This window comes from Sesamum indicum, linkage group LG13, assembly GCF_026168435.1.
Source record: "Sesamum indicum cultivar Baizhima isolate 11 linkage group LG13, ASM2616843v1, whole genome shotgun sequence".
Taxonomy (NCBI): domain Eukaryota; kingdom Viridiplantae; phylum Streptophyta; class Magnoliopsida; order Lamiales; family Pedaliaceae; genus Sesamum; species Sesamum indicum.
Genome location: NC_142669.1, coordinates 19,019,724 through 19,037,216, shown reverse-complemented (window position 1 = coordinate 19,037,216; position 17,493 = coordinate 19,019,724). Strand labels below are relative to the sequence as shown.

The following is a 17,493-nucleotide window of genomic DNA, read 5'->3' as shown; positions in this document are numbered from 1 at the left end:
ACGAGAATAAGATGAAATAATTTTTTTTTTATTTATGAATTTTACTTTTGAACTATTTATCTATAAAGTTGTTTTAAGTCAAAAACACTAGACAACTCATTACTATTTTTTTAAATTTATTGATAAATTGTTTTGGGAATGATTCCAATTTTAGCATTTTTGTATTTTTTTTTATTTTTATTCCAAACAGGTCGTAAGTAGACGTGATTAGTATGTGACATGTAACACATATTTGTACCTAGATGGAACATCTTGAGCCATGGATTACAGAGGGATGGGGGAGGGGGTGGATTGAATTTTACATCTCTGCCTTGTATTTTCTGTTGTTGTGCAAAATCACAGAGCATGTATTAAGTCTGTGTAGATTTAGGGAATTCAACCAAATAAATATAATTAAAAAGTAAACAAAGAAATAAGACCAGACAGACTCTAAACGACACCGTTGCCTACCGCCGCCCTGTGCCCTATCTCTCTGCTTAGGGTTTCTGAGCTTCGGGAGTGTTGAGCTTCGGGAGCGAAATTTTCTTGTTCTACTCCTTCAAATTTGTTTCCTTGGTTAGTTAACGGCTCAATTTATCAATTATTTTCACTTCAATCTGCGAACTTTGTTTCTGGATTTTTGTATGGGCACTTTGGTTTAGATTAAAGTTTTTTTTTTTTTTGGGTGTGTGTTTGTGTGTTGCAATTACTTTTTGATAAGTCTCTGGGGTCAGTATTTAGTTGTACAACACAGACGCGCATGCACACGTGTGTGTGTGTGTGTGTGTGTGTGTGTGTGTGTTTGATGTTAGTGCGTGGAGGATGGCTTAAAATTGCAGACTGTTAATGTGGCATTGCACACTTGTATTGAAGAATGTCTGCATGAATTTTAAATTGCGTCCTTGGAATGGCTTCTTTCATGTTTTTGTTATGAATTTGGCTCAAAGTTTTGGAATTTGGGTAATTTTTGCTAAGATGTAGTTCTCTTTTGTCTGGTGGTATTGCCAGTGGAATCAGGGTTGATATTGAGAACAATCACATGCCTCTGAAGACTGTATTCATTTATGATATTTTGATTTTTTTTTTTCTTTTGTTAATAACTTTCATCTAAGGTTGCAGTTTGATCATAAACTTAGGCAGGTTGAAACAAAGAGTCTAGCTGATCAGTATCTCATTGCTCTTTAATTAGATTCCATTGCAAGCATTTGGACTAGAAAGTTTTAGCATTTGTATAGTGTCTCTCGCTTGCATGAGTTATACATGGGCATTACTGCTCTTTGTTCATTAGTTCCTCTAATGTTCTTTCAGTTTTAGGTAATACCATGTCTTTCTACATCAAACATATGAAAGTTTGCCTTTCAATTGTTGGTAATATCCAAAAAACATATTTGGTTTACTATCATGGCATGCTGAAAGCATCTCATATTAGTGCACGTGTTAACTTTCAGAAAAGAAAATGGATGGAGTCATTTTAGGCATGCCAGGACCGTGGGCTGACAGTAATTATGAAGCAGCTGACATATACACGACAAAGATTGGAGGAGTTCCAGTATGTAGCAGGATCTAGGCTGAGACTTACATTTCATTTTCTTACTTTTGGTGCCTTCTGATATCTGAGGTTACTCTATCTATTTATCAGGATTGTCCATTTCCAATTGTTAGCGAGAAGCCAGAGCTGCTTAAGTGCACTAAATGTGGAAGCAATCTTTGTCTCATTGCACAGGTTTACACCATGAAACCCTACCTTCCCTTTGTGCACATCGACAATCACCATTAAAATGCATCTCCTTCTCTTATCTCTTTGTGTTTCCAGGTTTATGCTCCTGTTTCAAATAAATCTGTGGCAATAGAAGAGCGAATAATATATGTTTTTTGCTGTGTGGTTCCAGATTGTGAAAGCCTCCTGTAAGGTCCTTTTCCTAATCTGCCATGAAACTGTACTGGAATTTTGTTGGTCTGCAGTGGACTGACGTTTCTGAGTCAGTTTTACTATAGGACCAATTTACTGTTTCTCATTCTCATGAATGTTGCAGCTGGCGAGCTCTTCGTGTTCAGAAGATTTCAAGCAATGAAGGGGTGCAGGTTCCTACATCTTCCCTTTCAATTTCAAATACTAATTGGCAGAAGGATCTATGGTCATTTGACATTAATGAAGAGGATGGTCATGAAGATGATGATGACATAGATCTGGAGGAATTGGGTAGGGCACTTTCTGAAGCCGCAAGTTTAACTTCTAGTGGCGAAAGGCGGAATAATGATGCTGAGCCCAGTAGGAAGCCTCTGCCCAGAGGTCAACCAGCTAGGTCTATTGATGATAAAATTCCAGGTATGGTTCACATTTTTGTTTAAACATCATAAAATGTGGGTTTTCGACTCCATTTGAGACTCAATATCTATTTCCTGGTTGAATCAAACGTTATAGTTAAACGAATCATTTATTAATCTCTTGGAAAAACATAAGATGCAGACGCTATGAGCTGGTTAGCTGGATGAGATGAAAGGTTGATGTTTGAAATCTTTGCATTGATCTGGTGGTAATCTGATGGTTGTAGTTAATATATAGGTCAAGTTATAAAATGACATTTTATGTGGTGGGATATCTATTTGAGACTAGAATTTGTGCAATGATTTTCCTCAAGAAGACCGGTGACCAGAAGGAACTCATTTAGGGAAATTCCCATTTTCTTGACAATTTACTGGATGGAGCTTTACATGCTCCACCTTGTTAAGCTTTGGTTCCTTGTGACTTGACATCTATTATATCTTTAAGAATTATAAGATTTATATCTATGATGTTTCATTGCAGTGATGCCGTGCTTTTACATATACACTCAGGAAGAGAAACAAGTCAAAAAAGATGCTTCCGAAAGTTCTAAGGACCGCTTGCTCTCTATCCAAGAGCTTGAGAACAATTCTGAAGATCCTTCAAATGTAGAAACATATGAAGAAGAGAAATACGAATATGATAGAGCATTAAATGCTGATAGGACTTACCTTAAGTTCAAGAAGCGTATGGATGCATATCCAGAGCAGTGCTTCAGGTAAAAACCTAAAAAGCCTCTGTAACTAGCTCACCTCTTGCAATCAAACTCATAGACATTTTCCTGTTTAATCTTTCATGCAAATACAATATCTTAGGGCCATGTTCCGCTATTGTGGCCTTCTGTTTCTACCTTAATCTGAAAGTGGTGTACCTTTCTGCACTTAGATACTCATATGGCGGAAAGCCCCTATTGGCTTCTGGAGAGATGGGAGATCCTGGGACCTGTAGGCTCTGTGGTGGGGCAAGGCATTATGAAATGCAGCTGATGCCCCCAGTCATATACTTCTTGCAGGAAGAAGCAGATGATAGGCAGAGGATAGCTTTAGAAAAAATTGATTGGATGACTTTGTTAGTCTATACGTGTTCGAAGGTAAGTGTCCCTGTGTTTTGCAACTCCAACCAGAGTAAAGATAAGATATATGGAAATAACAGATAAAAGGGTTCCAAAATTTTGTATTTAAGTTCGTAACTTCATATTTGGCCTCCACAGCCATTGCAACACATATGACTTGCTCCTTTATCTTCTACAGTAATCACTCTGCAGATCATAAAACTTCTTTGATTACTATATATAGTTGCTCTCAAGTTCATTAGACGAATGATGGGCTATTAACCATAAGAGTGCTCTCTGTTTCCACCCTTTCTTCTGTTACACGGTGCTATTGAGGTTCGCCTTATCATTTCCGTCTGTTTCAATTTATAACTTGTCGTCTCTGTTCTCTTTTAGAGCTGTGCGGACTCGTCGTATCAAGTAAAATCTGGCGGTGAAGATTGGATAGTCGCTGAGGAGGCAGTTATCATTCAACATGAGTAAAAAGTGTGTAACCTTCTGCGAAAATCGAGTTTGTATGATACAGCACTGAAACTTTTCCTTTCCGGAGTCATGAATATGTAATAGAGGTAGATGTTACAGTTGATTTTCCGGGCTTGCCGAAATTTTGTTTACCAGGTATAAAATCATTGTTTTTTCAATTCAGCGGTCCAAATTCTCGTAGCAAGACTTCTGTGTGTTGAGAAAATAACAGCAGGGCCGCTCTTCCTGTACCATTAATTGATGCTCATGCACCAACAATGTGATTGTAAGCATGGTGACAAGTTGGCGAATAAGGAAATTTGTTAGCCTTTATGATTCTCAACAATGTTTTGAAACTCAGACTGTTCACCTAACAGAAAAATTAAGTAGGTTACGAGTCATTGGTTAAACCGTTGGGTCAATCGTGGTCAGATCATTAATGTCATATTTATGTCATCTATAATTATTAATATTTGAAAAATAATATTAAATAATAAATAATATTAATATACTTAACAACTCATTTTTTAAAATTAAATTACTATTTTTTTCACATTAATAGTTCGATAGGATATAGAATATAATAATATAAATTTAAAAACAAACTTATAAAGATCAAATATAACGAATAATATTATACATATTCAAATTTAATAGAAAATAGCAAAATTGAATTGAGAAGAAAAATTTTAAAAATAATAAAAATAGTTAAAGTTAACAGAAATAATGCACATAAATAATTTCTCATCCTTTCAGAAATAACATAAATTTAGGGAACTTAACAGAAATAATACACATTTTAGAAGAAAACTTCAAGATTTTATTTTTTGTATTTTTCAATATAAAAATATTAGTATGGGGTGTCGCAAAAATTTCAACTTTTAGATAAATGATTCGTGTAAAAGAAAAAAAATTAGAAGTTGTAGTAAAATAAAAAATAGATAGTATTTATTGAAAAAATAAGAATTGAATAGAAGATAAATTGGGTTATATTTAGAGGAAAAACACTTCTAAAAGAAAGTTTAGCTAATTAATAAAAAAACTGAACGTGTAATTTAATAATGTACCTACTAAAGTAATATTATTATTAATTCATTCATAAAAATTAAATTTATATGATTGCCAGAAAATAAATTTCTTTTATTAAATAATCATAGTAATTTAATTTATATATTTTTTATGATATATGAATATCATGAGATAATGTAGTAAGTAAATATAAAAAATTTAAAATATTAAATGTGTGAAAGCATATTTGTTAGTGTTAAATTATCAAATTATTTAAAAATTATAATATCCACGTTAGATGTGCAATTTTAAAAATAAATTTAATTAAAATTAAAAGTAAAATTATTATAATAAAAATAAAATAATTTAAATTTATTTACAAAAAAATCAAAACAGGTAGAAACACTTCAAAAGTGCTTCTTTTATAGCCAAAAAAAATGAAAAACGCTTTTAAAAAGCTGTCGCTGACACAATCTGTATCTCATGATCTCATCAGTTTAAGGTAAATTAAACAGTTTCAAGTGTAGTTGGGCTTGAATTGAACGGTTTAAAGCCCAATATGAGTTTTTGTGGCCCAAGAACATTATAACCTACGGCGACTAATATATAAAGTGCTCTAAACCCACTGCGGAAACCTATTTTCAGAAGAGAGGCTAAAAGCGTCTGGGAGCGTTTCTTCACATCTTCGCTGCCTCCTCTGCGTTTCATCGAAGATGAAGGTCTGTGTCTGTGTGTGTGTGTGTATTTATATATATATGTGTGTGATTATGTTTGTGTTCTCTGTTTCAAAATTTAAATTTGTTGAAAGTAGTTATTTTTGTTAAATGTAGTTCAATATAGCGAATCCGACCACTGGTTGCCAGAAGAAGCTGGAAATTGACGACGACCAGAAGCTGTATGTTTTCGTTTCCTCTGCTTCCTCGAGTCCTCAATTTGAAGTTTTGTAGTTTTGTTATTCATATGCTGAAAATCTATGTAAGTAGATATTTGGAGGTTCGTTAGTTTATGATTTCTTAATGTTGTGAAAGAAAGTGGAATTAGTGTTGGGGTATTTGATTATATTTTCTTATTGCTGATTTCTTTTGCTAAAGGAGCTTAATTTGCGTAATGAGAATGATGAACATGGATTCTTGAGCTGTTTGTATCATTTTAAGGTTGGGAAATTTCTTACATTTTGGGTTTTCTATTTATTGGTAATTATGCATACTGTGGACCGCCCATAAATTCAATTTGCTAGGATCCCGGTGGATTACTGTACTTGTAAAGCAGAAACTATGGTTCTCATGGGCTAATCATTGTGAATACACAACGATGTTCTTGTTGCTTAAATGTCAAGTTGTTTATCCTTTCCTCTCAATTTTGTTCTTATATGTAATTGGTTGACTGCTGTTTTTGATTTGTAAAGTAATTTACTCTTTTGGAGTTTAAGACCTTAACGGTAGGGGTAGTGAAGTTTGTTTAACTGTTCTATCACTTATCTGTGAGCATGACCGCAATTTGGTTTTGAATTGAAGGACTGATTTTTTCTGGAGTATATGTAGGTTTATGATATGATTCATGTGATTACAATTAGACCAATTCAAATCTGGCAGCATGAATCTGCCGGTCTTATCTTGCTTATGTTTTAGTCTTGTTGTCAGACATTACTTACCTAATATAATAAGAATTTTATCTTATTGTACTTCATTTTTCTGGTAATCGCAGCCGAGTATTCTGGGACAAGAGGATCTCTCAGGAGGTCAGTGGAGATGCATTGGGCGAGGTATGCTATTCTTTTTCCACCAATGTTTTAGGACTTTATGCTGCTAATGTTTTTTACTAACATGGACTTTACTTGATGAAATTCAGGAGTTCAATGGATATGTATTCAAGATCATGGGAGGCTGTGATAAGCAAGGTTTCCCAATGAAGCAGGGTGTGTTGACTCCAGGTCGTGTGAGACTCTTGCTGCACAGAGGTATGTGGAATGTGTTTGGTAAGTGTCTTTTAGATTGCTTCTAGTCTTCTCTGATTGATGAGATTTGATGCTTGTTTGAACAGGTACCCCATGCTTCCGTGGTTACGGTAGGAGAAATGGAGAGCGCAGGAGGAAGTCTGTTCGTGGGTGCATTGTTAGCCCTGACCTCTCTGTTCTGAACTTGGTAATAGTGAAAAAGGGTGAGAGTGATCTTCCTGGACTCACTGATACTGAAAAGCCAAGGATGAGAGGTCCAAAGAGGGCTTCAAAGATCCGCAAGCTCTTTAACCTTTCAAAGGAGGATGATGTTAGGAAGTATGTCAATACATACCGCCGAACATTCACCACCAAATCCGGTGAGTATGTTGCTCATGTTTTTTTTATCTACAAGAATTATCACATAACTGATCAGCATGTATGGAATTATGGGCATGTGACTTAATATTTGACATGTTATTCTTTATTGTGATTACAGGTAAGAAGGTCAGCAAAGCTCCTAAGATTCAGAGGCTTGTGACTCCATTGACATTGCAGAGGAAGAGAGCTAGAATTGCTGACAAGAAGAAGAGGATCACCAAGGCCAAGTCTGAAGCTGTTGAGTACCAGAAGCTTCTTGCTACTCGATTGAAGGAACAAAGGGAAAGGCGTAGTGAGAGCTTGGCCAAGAAGAGGTCTAGGCTCTCTGCAGCTTCAAAGCCATCAGCTGCTGCTTAAATATTGAGATGTTGGTTTTGTTGAAGGGTGATTAGCTTAATATATCTACACATTGCTGTCTATCTTATTTGGATGCAGTTATTTGATCTTGTGATGTTGTTATCTATGCTAAGACAATTTTTTTTTTCCTTATTTTACGCATACTGGCTGCTATTGTGCTAGAAAAACCTTGAAGTTGGGTTGTTTGCAGCAGCTCACGGGCGTGTTGGAGTGGTTATTTTAGATTTTGCTGTCCCTTAGCCCATCGATGCATAAATAGCAAATCCTTACCATAGAGCAGGTGCAATGGAGAAAGTGATATGATTCTCTCTGGTGGATCTGCTGTCTACTGGTTGTCAAATTGTTGATTATAGACCCATTGGAGGAAAAATTAAATGACCTTATTGCCCAAAGACTGGCTTGTCATGTTATAACCTTATGGAGGGACTAAACGATTTCACTGCGAAAGCACTCTTTATTTTCTAGTTCTCTTAGGACTGATCAGAAAAAATTCAAATTCGCCCGAACTAACCAACGTTGAAATGCGGATATGATTTATTGGACAGGTTTTAATTTTAAATTTAAAGTAAAATCGGTATGTACTTACTGATTGGTTTTGGTTTATAACTATTTGAAGATATATTATTTAATATTAAAATGTTTTGATAAAATTCACTAGTTTGGAAGACTTTTCTGTAATATTCAATTTATAGAAGCCAAAGTATATAAGTTGCCAAATGTATGTATGGAGAACCCATTTTAAAAAAGTTAAATTAGGACTTTCATTTTTTTTAAAAAAAAAAAAACTCATGATTTTCTATTTTTAGTAAGGAAAAAAGAAAATAAAATAAAAATTGGAGATGAAAAGCCTTTGTGGTGAAAATGGCATATTCAGATTCTCAAAACAAGTTACATGCAGGCCGGGTCTGGAAACAAAAAACCATTGAAAATAATCCGTTTTAATTTAGCCTATAAAATAATGCATTAATACATGAAATTATGTTATCCAATAATCTATATACATATATATTGTGAAACAAAAGGATAACAAATTAATATCATTCATTCATCTCAAGTTATCTTAATCTTTATAAAATATGTACAGAAATAAAAAACCAAATTGCTTTATTAGTGAAATTTTTTGAAGAAATTTATTTTATTACTATATGAAAAGTATATACAAACATCATTTTTTATTTTTTTGGTACAAGATATCTCCAACATTCAACGAATTCTGAAACTATGGAGTCCCACAAAGGATGGACATTTCTTCTTCTTTTGTCAATAAAGGGACAGAATTTCTCATTACATTAAAATTCACAGAACATAGTAAGAAAAGCAGCAACCTGTAACAAATTTTCCTCTGAACCCTGTGCACTAAATGTTATCACCTCAAGAACTCATAAATAGCTGCTCTTTCATTACAATCATTCCTAAAACAAGTCATCTATTTCTATTCATGTCCTATATATACAAATGAACAAGGTAGCCTAAGCCCAACAGCTACCATCCCCTGTGTTTCTCACAAAGATTCGCAGAGCAACAAGAAGCTGATGATATCATCGCAACCGGTTTGTCTACTTCCACCTCTTAGCGTTTTTCAATGCTTTCGATTTCTGTTTAGCAGCTTGAAAAGCCTGCATTTTCTGCTTCTTCCGAGCTTCCCTCTCCGCCTAGTCAGGAAAGAACCTTTTTGTTTGATTATTCGATTAAGGACGTAATGATGATACTAAGTCCCACAAGTGCAAACTCATTTACCTTAGACATCTTGGATTTGGCTTTTGCTTTTGGAGATTTCTCCTCGAGCTCCGCCTCCCGCTCGAGTTCCCTTTCTCTTGCTTCAAGATTCTTCTCCAAATAATACTGCAACGGTAAAAAAGTACTAAATTATCAGAATTGACAACAAACTGAATTTTTTTGTAAGAAACAACCATCAGATCAAGATTGCAGGCACACATCAAAGACTTCGCCTCAGTCACAAACATAATGCATTGATGTATGGCATAGAAGCGGCAACTCTTTTCCATAATTAATTGAGATGTATGAAGACGTAGTATTCGAAATCAGAACGATGTTAGTTGTTCATTTTGAAGGAAAGTAAAATAGCAAACATTAATGATGATCATTTGGAAAAGTAGAATGAGGAATTACATTGTAGTCCCCCGCGTAGTCCTGTAGGATCCCATCTTTTACTTCCAAGACACGGTTAACAATTTGCCTTATGAAGTATCTATCGTGAGAGACAGTAATAACAGTCCCTTGGTACTCGTTAATCGCCTCCTGATAAACGACGACTATAAATCAAGCAAAAGAATTTTGAAGATGAACTGATCACATAACATTAACATGGGAAAGATTTAGCAGGAAAATAAAGGATCTGAAAAAAACCTCAAGCATCTCTTTTGTAGGTATGTCCAAATGATTGGTCGGCTCATCCAAAACAAGCAGTGTCGACGGCATTACCATGAACTTGCAAAAGGCAAGCCGAGCCTGTGAAAGGTAAAATATAGTACTGTAGTTGAATCATGGAGGAAAACAAGGTCAAGCTTAAGACATGCAAGGAGATCGGAACAAACTTCCCAAGATCTTTCACACTCCTCCACTTACATATCTTATTAGCTCTTGGCATTAATTCATCCAAACAAAATTGAGAGAACCAATATTAAGAATCTTGTAAGATTTAAGAACTTAAAGAAATGTTTTATGTAAGCTTTGTAAGACATCATTAAATCAGGAACCAAGCTAGACAACATAAAGCTTCTACTTAAAGGGAACACGCTTTCAGGAACGCTATGTCCTCGAGAAGCAGATTCATAAAAACTGTTGACCAGAAAATTATCTACCGATGCTGTTATTCAGAAAATGGTGTACCCAAGTTCTGGCATTGCAAGGAGACCGAAATAATAAATTCAAATTAAGCTTGAAAGTCATTATAATATAGCATGCAGCAGAATACCTAAATGAAAATTAGAAGTTATAAAGCAAGAAAGATCGACTGGCGTCTACCTTCTCACCACCACTTAGAAAGGAAACCTTTCTGTCGAGCATATCAGCTTTGAAGTTATAACGGCCTAAAAGACCCTTTATGTCGTCAAGTCGCCAATCTTCTGCAACTTCGGCAACAGTTTCCAATACCGTTTTCCCCAAATCAAGTGCCTCTGCCTGAAACAAACAAAAAATAAAAAAGTGTCAAATAGCACAAGAAAAATAACTAAAAAAGAAAAGAGAGAAGGGAAAAAAAACAGGTATAAAGAAACATGGTTAACATTGTAGCTGCAATTTAAAACCAAACTCTAATCTAAGAATAAAAGCCAACAATAGCAAACCTGATTTTGCTCAAAATAGTTTGGTAATACATTGTGATCCCCAAGCAAAACTTCTCCCATATCTGGCTTTTCCATGCCCATAATCAGTTTAAGCAAAGTACTCTTTCCACACCCGTTTGGACCAAGAATCGCTATTTTCTCTCCCCTTTCAATTGTCAAATTCGCATTCCTGAATAGAACCTGTAAAATGATAAGTCCAATAATGTGGTGCAGAAAGATGGTGATCCAAAGAAACCAAAACTTGCCATCTTATTATGCCAGTTAAAATGGTTTTGAAAAAGAGCAGTAGGAAATTTAACATGATAATTTTATCGCCATGAAAATGATTGTAGAACATGTCAGACAAGTAAAATGGTGAGTCCATAAAAAGCAAAGCAACTTCTCTCTCAAGGCATTTTCTGGAATTGGATGAACAAAAAAGAAAAAGAGCACTATACTAGTATGTTTTGAATGCAGAAGTTCAATATCATTCAAAAGTACAGAGAAAACACTCTTCTGAAATTAATAAAACAATTTAGCTGAAGTTTACTACTTAACTTTATCGGCGTGTTGTCTAATTAAGCGTTCTTTTTCTTTTTAGTACACAATATGTGCTTCACATCTACAAGCAGCCTCAGAGAAAATTCGCTCTACACATACATAAATATGTCCACAATAAATCACTTCCTGTTTGGAGAACAATTTTTCATGCATAGGAAAACCTATATACTGAATGTACTCTAACCAATGTCTGAAGAAACAGAGATTTGAATTTTGAATGACAATTGGAATTAGTTAAAAGCCGAGCAACTACCATCCTAACCCACCCACATGCACCCCCTAAAAGATTTGTAAACGAGACATTCAGCTTATAAAAGTAAAATCTTCATGCAGCATAGGTTTTGCTTACGTGGTTAAAAAGTCAATTACCTTATCCTCATAACTGAATTCCAGATTCTTTATTGTTACAACAGATCTGCCACTTCTTCCTCGCTCTGGGAATCTGATCTTCATTTGTTTCCGGATGAAGGGTTTCTCAACTTGTTCCTCATCCTGGAGTTTTTCTAGCTTCTGTTGCCACCAAATTTTGAAAAGGGTCATGAGAAAGGAAAATTTCCAAATTTAAGGAAATTGGTACTTCAATCATTTTTGACAATAGAAATTAGAATGACAAGGTTGGTCTTTAAACAGAAAAACAGAAAGGAGAAGGGGGAAAACAGAAAAGAAACGTTAGATTGCTTCAAAATTATACTTCTTACTATTGTATGAGAATGATTAAGTTCAAAGACAATAGATGAATATAGACCTTTTCGGCAGTAGAAGCACGACCAGCATTTGCCCCCGCACTTAACCTGCTTATCAGGTCTCTTGTCTGTTCAATCTCCTTCTGTTGTTTTTCCCATGCTGCAAACTGAGCTTCAATCCATGCCGCCTTCGCTATGACATAATCAGAGTAATTCCCTTCGTATGTTCTGGAAACACCCATATCAGTTTCCACAATTTTAGTACACAACTGATCAAGGAAAGCCCTATCATGGGATATGATGACCATTGGTACATCTTGCTTCTGCAGATAACCCTCAAGCCACTCGATTGTATCAAGATCAAGGTGATTCGTAGGTTCATCCAGAAGCAACAAATCAGGATCCTGCAAATAATCTCATACGTCATCAGCCAACAAATTTCTCAAACCAAGCAACTACATGATGAGGTTTGGAATTCTTTACATGCATCACTACTGTCATAAGCATCAGTCATACTTATGCAAGGAGTTGCAGCTCAACAACAATTTTATAGCAGCAGTTATCTATCTTAGGCTATATCAAACTGTGGGATCATGCTGTAACAATAACAAGCAGCACAAGGAACTCAAACCAATTCATACACAATTGGCAAGCATAAATTCATACCCTTGAAACTAGCAACCTAATTCTAAATTGCCAATAATTTAAACCTGAGATTCAACTCCCAAAGAACATATCAATGATTCTTTTATACCTGCAGCAGAATCTTCCCAAGGGACATCCTCATCTGCCACCCTCCACTAAATGATGCAACCAGCCTGTCTGCGTCCTCGGGGGCAAAACCAAGCTCGGGCATCAACTTACTGATCTTGACATCAACCTCATCCAAATCCACAGCTTGAGCCCTCCTCTGTAGCAAATCAAACTCATCCAACAGCCTTCCCATCAGCTCCAAATCATCCACCGATTTCTCTATTGCCTTCTGTACCTTTTCCAGCCTTTCAGCTACCTCCATTTCCTCCTTGAACGCACTCAAAAACTCTTCTTTCACCGTCCTCGTTGACAAAACCTCGAATTCTTGGCTCAAGAACGCAACTTTCATGTTATTCTTCGCCTTAATAACATTCCCCGAATCGGGCTCTTCCAATCCGGATATAATTCTCAACTGGGTTGTCTTCCCTGCGCCATTAACACCCACCAATCCAACCTTTTCGCCCTTTTTCACTTCCCAACTAATATTTTTCAACACAGTAACACCCTTATAGCTTTTGCTTACATTTTCTAACTTTACACCAGAGGAAATGGAAGACGCGCCGGTGGAATTCTTATTCCCGCGCTTGTAGTTAATTTCTGATTGTCCGGAGCTATTATCAGAGAGAAGGGCTTCTATATCTTCCTCCTCTTCTTCAAGGGTGGTGACTTCCGTGGCAACCGCACCCAATTTCGAGGAAATTCGAGGTGTGTTTTTGCAGAGAGGAGCACGGATGATCGCGACTTTAACCGAGGAGGATGTCGCGGTGCTCATGGTACTTAAGGGTCGGTTCAGAGGGCGGAGGGTGGCGGGGAAAGAGTGGGAAAGCGGAGTTGCTCCGGCAAGAAAGGTTGATCGTAGGTCCATGAATTGGAGCTTTGGGGCTAAGTCCATTTTTTCCTCGTTTCCTTTCTATCTTTTGGTGCGTGTAGTGTGTCAAAATGTGTGAGCTGTTTGAAACAGGCAATTCAGCTTTAACTATATATCGTGAGTTGCGTGTGGAGAGAGAGAGAATGAGGAAGAGAGAAATTCAGAGTGGAAAGAGAAACTCAGCACAGTGATGAGTCTCTGCTGTCGCTCTATCTCTCTCGGGTTTCCGCCCATGGGAGGTGAAGAGAAATCACCGAGGAATAGAGGGGAGGCCTTCAGGGATATAACGGTCTTTTCATAAAACATAAATAAAAAATATTAATAAATATTGTCAATATATATATAAGTAAATAGAAAAAAACAGCAATTTTGCACTAAATATATTGTGGGAAAAAAAATAATAATTTAGTACAATATCATAACTAACATTTAACAATTCAAAGTAAATACTCCATTTATTCAATAAATTTAAATATTTTTTCTCTTTTAAGTAAAAAAATAAAAATCTCCTTTTATAATTAGGAAAAATCCTAAATTCCCACAAATTAGTCCTATTATTTTCATTTCATCTTGTTTTCTTTCTTTTCAAATTTGAAAAAGACAATCTTTTTATATGTTATGAAAGGAAAATAAAATATTTAATTTTACACGATACCAATTCTAATTTTGATAAAAGAAATTATACGGGCAATATATCAATATATTTTGCTCTAATTTGTCATAGTGCTAAATTATAAAAATCGCCACTTTGATAACTATTTTATTAGAAATCGGACATTATCAATAACATCGAAATAAAATATTTATGTAAATTATATTTGTTTAAGTTCTTCTTCTTATTCTATAGTTTCTCAAATATATATAATTATATATATTTCCTTTTATCACTTTTTCTAAGGTTTTTTTTATCATATTTTTGTATTAATTATTAGAAAATAATAATAATAATAAGTTTTGGGGGATGAGAATTTATGTGGATAAGGTAAATTGATTATATTGATATTGATAGAGAGATAAAAGGCGTGGCGAGACACAATATATATTTTGTGGTGCATACTCTATTAGTAAATCATCTTTTCCACTCATTTTATGCCACGTGTACCAGAATTTCAAGATGGGGCATGAGCCACGCATAAGAGGAGAAAATTATTACACACAAAAGGAAAAAGAAAAAAAAAGTCAAAATATTATTGAAACATGAGTTTGCCACATGCTCATACTAATTTCCCTAATTTTAACGGTCTGGACTTTAATGGAGGCCCAAAGATTAGGTCCACTGGATTCAAGGGCTAAAGAGTTTGCTTTGGGCCTAAGCCCACATCTCATAATACATCGAGATTCTATTTTTTATCTATACAAAGGCTATTTACACCTCTCAAAACGACAATTAATAGCATTTCAAGGTGTACAGTGGGTTGAATTGGCCCATTACTATTTATAATCGATCTTGAGACAGTTCTGGACCTCTAAATGGATTCTAATTGGGTTTATTTTTAAACTCAAGCCCAGTTCATAAACCAACTCAGTTGAGGTCCGAACTAGGCCCATAATAAGCCCTCATCATGCACGAATGTGCTTGTTTTATTATTTTTTTTAAAGTGATACTGAATTTATATTTGTCCTATAACATAAATGACCATACATAGGAATAGAAAAGACTCAACAATTTTCTAGAATAAAAAATTATATGTCAAAACAGTATTAGAAAATTTTTCAATGACAAAATCTAAACCTATTGGCTCTGTGATGTTCTTAATGGTAAGTACTAGACCTGATATTGCATATGCTGTAAGTTGTTTAAGTAGATATATGTCTAATGTTGGATTAATTCATTAGGATGCTCTTAAGTGTTTACTTAGATACTTGAATGACCCTATGGATTATGGAATAAAATTTTCTAAAAGCAATCATGGTGCTAAATTAATTGGATATGTGGACTCTAATTATGCTAATGATAGAGATAATAGAAAATCAACAACTTCATATGCATTTACATCATGTGGCTCATGCATTAGTTGAAAATCCCAACTTCAACATATTATTGCATTCTCTACTACTGAAGTAGAATATGTTGCTACCACATAAGCATTTAAAGAAGTAATCTGGTTAAAAGGGTTATTAGATGAAATTAGTTTTCTAAAAGAAAAAGTAAGTATGTTTTCAGATAGTCAATCAGGAATCCAAATTTGCAAAAATCCAGTTTTCCATGACAGAACAAAGCACATTGATGTTAGATACCAGTTTATAAGAGACATAGTTGGAAAAGATATAATAAACCTGGAAAAGATAAAAACTGAACTAAACCTAGTAGATATGGGAACAAAATATTTGTCTTTGGAAAAATTTAAAACCTGCCTTCAAATTTTGAACTTAGAATAAATCCTAACCCATATTTATACCTATTTATCTTTCTTGTATTGCAGATACTTTGGCGTTTTTTCAGCAATGATGAAAATCGAGATCCAGCCTTGGGTCAAGTTCCCTTTTGGATCTGGTCCAAGGTGAAGAATGTTAAATAAAATGACCCATGACCACTAAAGGTAGGCCCAAGGCCCACTATATTTCACTGGATGGCTCAGCTTAGCCCACTACCCGAACCCGACCCTGTAAGCTTAAGTAAAAAATGTTTTAACCCTAACCCTAAATCATTTTTCCCCATTTTTCCTCCTTGGTTGTGGCCGCTTACCTTCAATCTCTCTCTCTCTCTCTCTCTCTCTCGCGCGCGCGCGCACGCCTCCTTGGCTTCTCCACTTCTCCTTCTTGTGGTTCTTCACCAGCCATTTCCAATGGTATTGGAAACGTGTATCACTGCCCTTATGCTTCTTCTCCTCCTTCATTATTACCGTCTAAATTCTCTTCTCTAAATCAAAAATCATTATCCGAAAAAGCTTGAAGCAAAATAACTTAGTATTCTTGAGAATCTTTGTGATATCCTAAGTGGTTGGTTGAATCTCCTTTGTGGCTAGTTCTGTGTGAACGATCCTAATGGTTTTTCATGGTTAAAAATCGGAGCAATAATGAGATTGATTGCCGGTCTTTTTGTGGCCGTGTCTTGCCTCTCCAGATCTCTGGCTCCCTGAGCCAAATCTGTTGCATTTTTTATTTTCTGTTGTATAATTATTATTTCATTTGTTGTATATTTATTCTGTAAATCTAATTGTATTATTAAAGGAATGAAAATCCACAAATCTGTAATAGTTAATTAAGGTTCTTGAGCATTTTTCTGAAGGGTGAATACCCAACATGAAATATGAATTTTACTATGTTAAATTTTTTATGCAATGTTAATTTGATTTATCAATTTAAATTATAAAAAATTAAAAATTTGATATACTTGGTATTTGGATATTTAAATAAATATATTTAAGAAAAAAATTATGTATGTTTTAGGATGGAGAAAAATACAAAAAAAAGTCCACAAAAAACAACCTCAAAATAAAAAAAGATAAATGAGGGTGATTTTTTAAGATTAAGAAGTGTATTTTAGCCAAATTGAGTCAAAAAATAATTTTCTTTCAAAACAGCCGAGATTTTTAGGCTATTTTTAAAATATAAAAGGATTTCCATGCTTTCTTGAAAATATAATTTGACCATCAAATCAGCAGTCCTTAGCCATTAGTATTTAATGGCAAAGGACCAAAAATGTTAAAATATTAAAATCTTGGTACTATAAATATCGATTAGTAAAATTTGAGACCAAAATGAGAATGCCGATAAAAAAATACAGTTTTGCCAAGATCATAAGAATTTCCCTAGTGGCGACTTCGTAATATACACGTAAACTCAGACCTTGTCTCGTAGAAATCCTCCTATAAACTATAAAGCAGCTCCCGAACTGAGAACCATTAAT

The 17,493-nt window shown here is 34.9% G+C and overlaps 3 protein-coding genes across 3 annotated transcripts; 2 read left to right on the top strand and 1 right to left on the bottom strand.

Annotated features, from left to right (window-relative positions):
• Positions 1-261: 261 nt before the first annotated feature.
• LOC105179016 (programmed cell death 2 C-terminal domain-containing protein) lies at positions 262-3,994 on the top strand. The gene is made up of 8 exons (XM_011102599.3): positions 262-555; positions 1,428-1,528; positions 1,619-1,702; positions 1,793-1,884; positions 2,013-2,305; positions 2,786-3,020; positions 3,188-3,392; positions 3,750-3,994. The coding sequence occupies exons 2-8, from the start codon at positions 1,436-1,438 to the stop codon at positions 3,834-3,836; spliced, it is 1,089 nt and encodes a 362-aa protein (XP_011100901.1). The 5' UTR covers positions 262-555; positions 1,428-1,435; the 3' UTR covers positions 3,837-3,994.
• Positions 3,995-5,405: 1,411 nt separating this feature from the next.
• LOC105179015 (small ribosomal subunit protein eS6) lies at positions 5,406-7,626 on the top strand. Its single transcript, XM_011102598.3, has 6 exons — positions 5,406-5,542; positions 5,654-5,718; positions 6,528-6,585; positions 6,672-6,780; positions 6,864-7,136; positions 7,256-7,626. The coding sequence occupies exons 1-6, from the start codon at positions 5,537-5,539 to the stop codon at positions 7,492-7,494; spliced, it is 750 nt and encodes a 249-aa protein (XP_011100900.1). The 5' UTR covers positions 5,406-5,536; the 3' UTR covers positions 7,495-7,626.
• A 1,095-nt stretch (positions 7,627-8,721) lies between these two features.
• Positions 8,722-13,892, bottom strand: ABCF5 (general control non-repressible 5). The gene is made up of 9 exons (XM_011102597.3): positions 12,777-13,892; positions 12,085-12,426; positions 11,709-11,849; positions 10,800-10,979; positions 10,480-10,635; positions 9,862-9,963; positions 9,625-9,753; positions 9,232-9,336; positions 8,722-9,146 (listed from the first exon to the last, which is right to left on the bottom strand). Exons 1-9 carry the CDS (start codon positions 13,665-13,667, stop codon positions 9,051-9,053), a joined length of 2,142 nt encoding a protein of 713 aa, XP_011100899.2. The 5' UTR covers positions 13,668-13,892; the 3' UTR covers positions 8,722-9,050.
• Between the last annotated feature and the right edge of the window lie 3,601 nt (positions 13,893-17,493).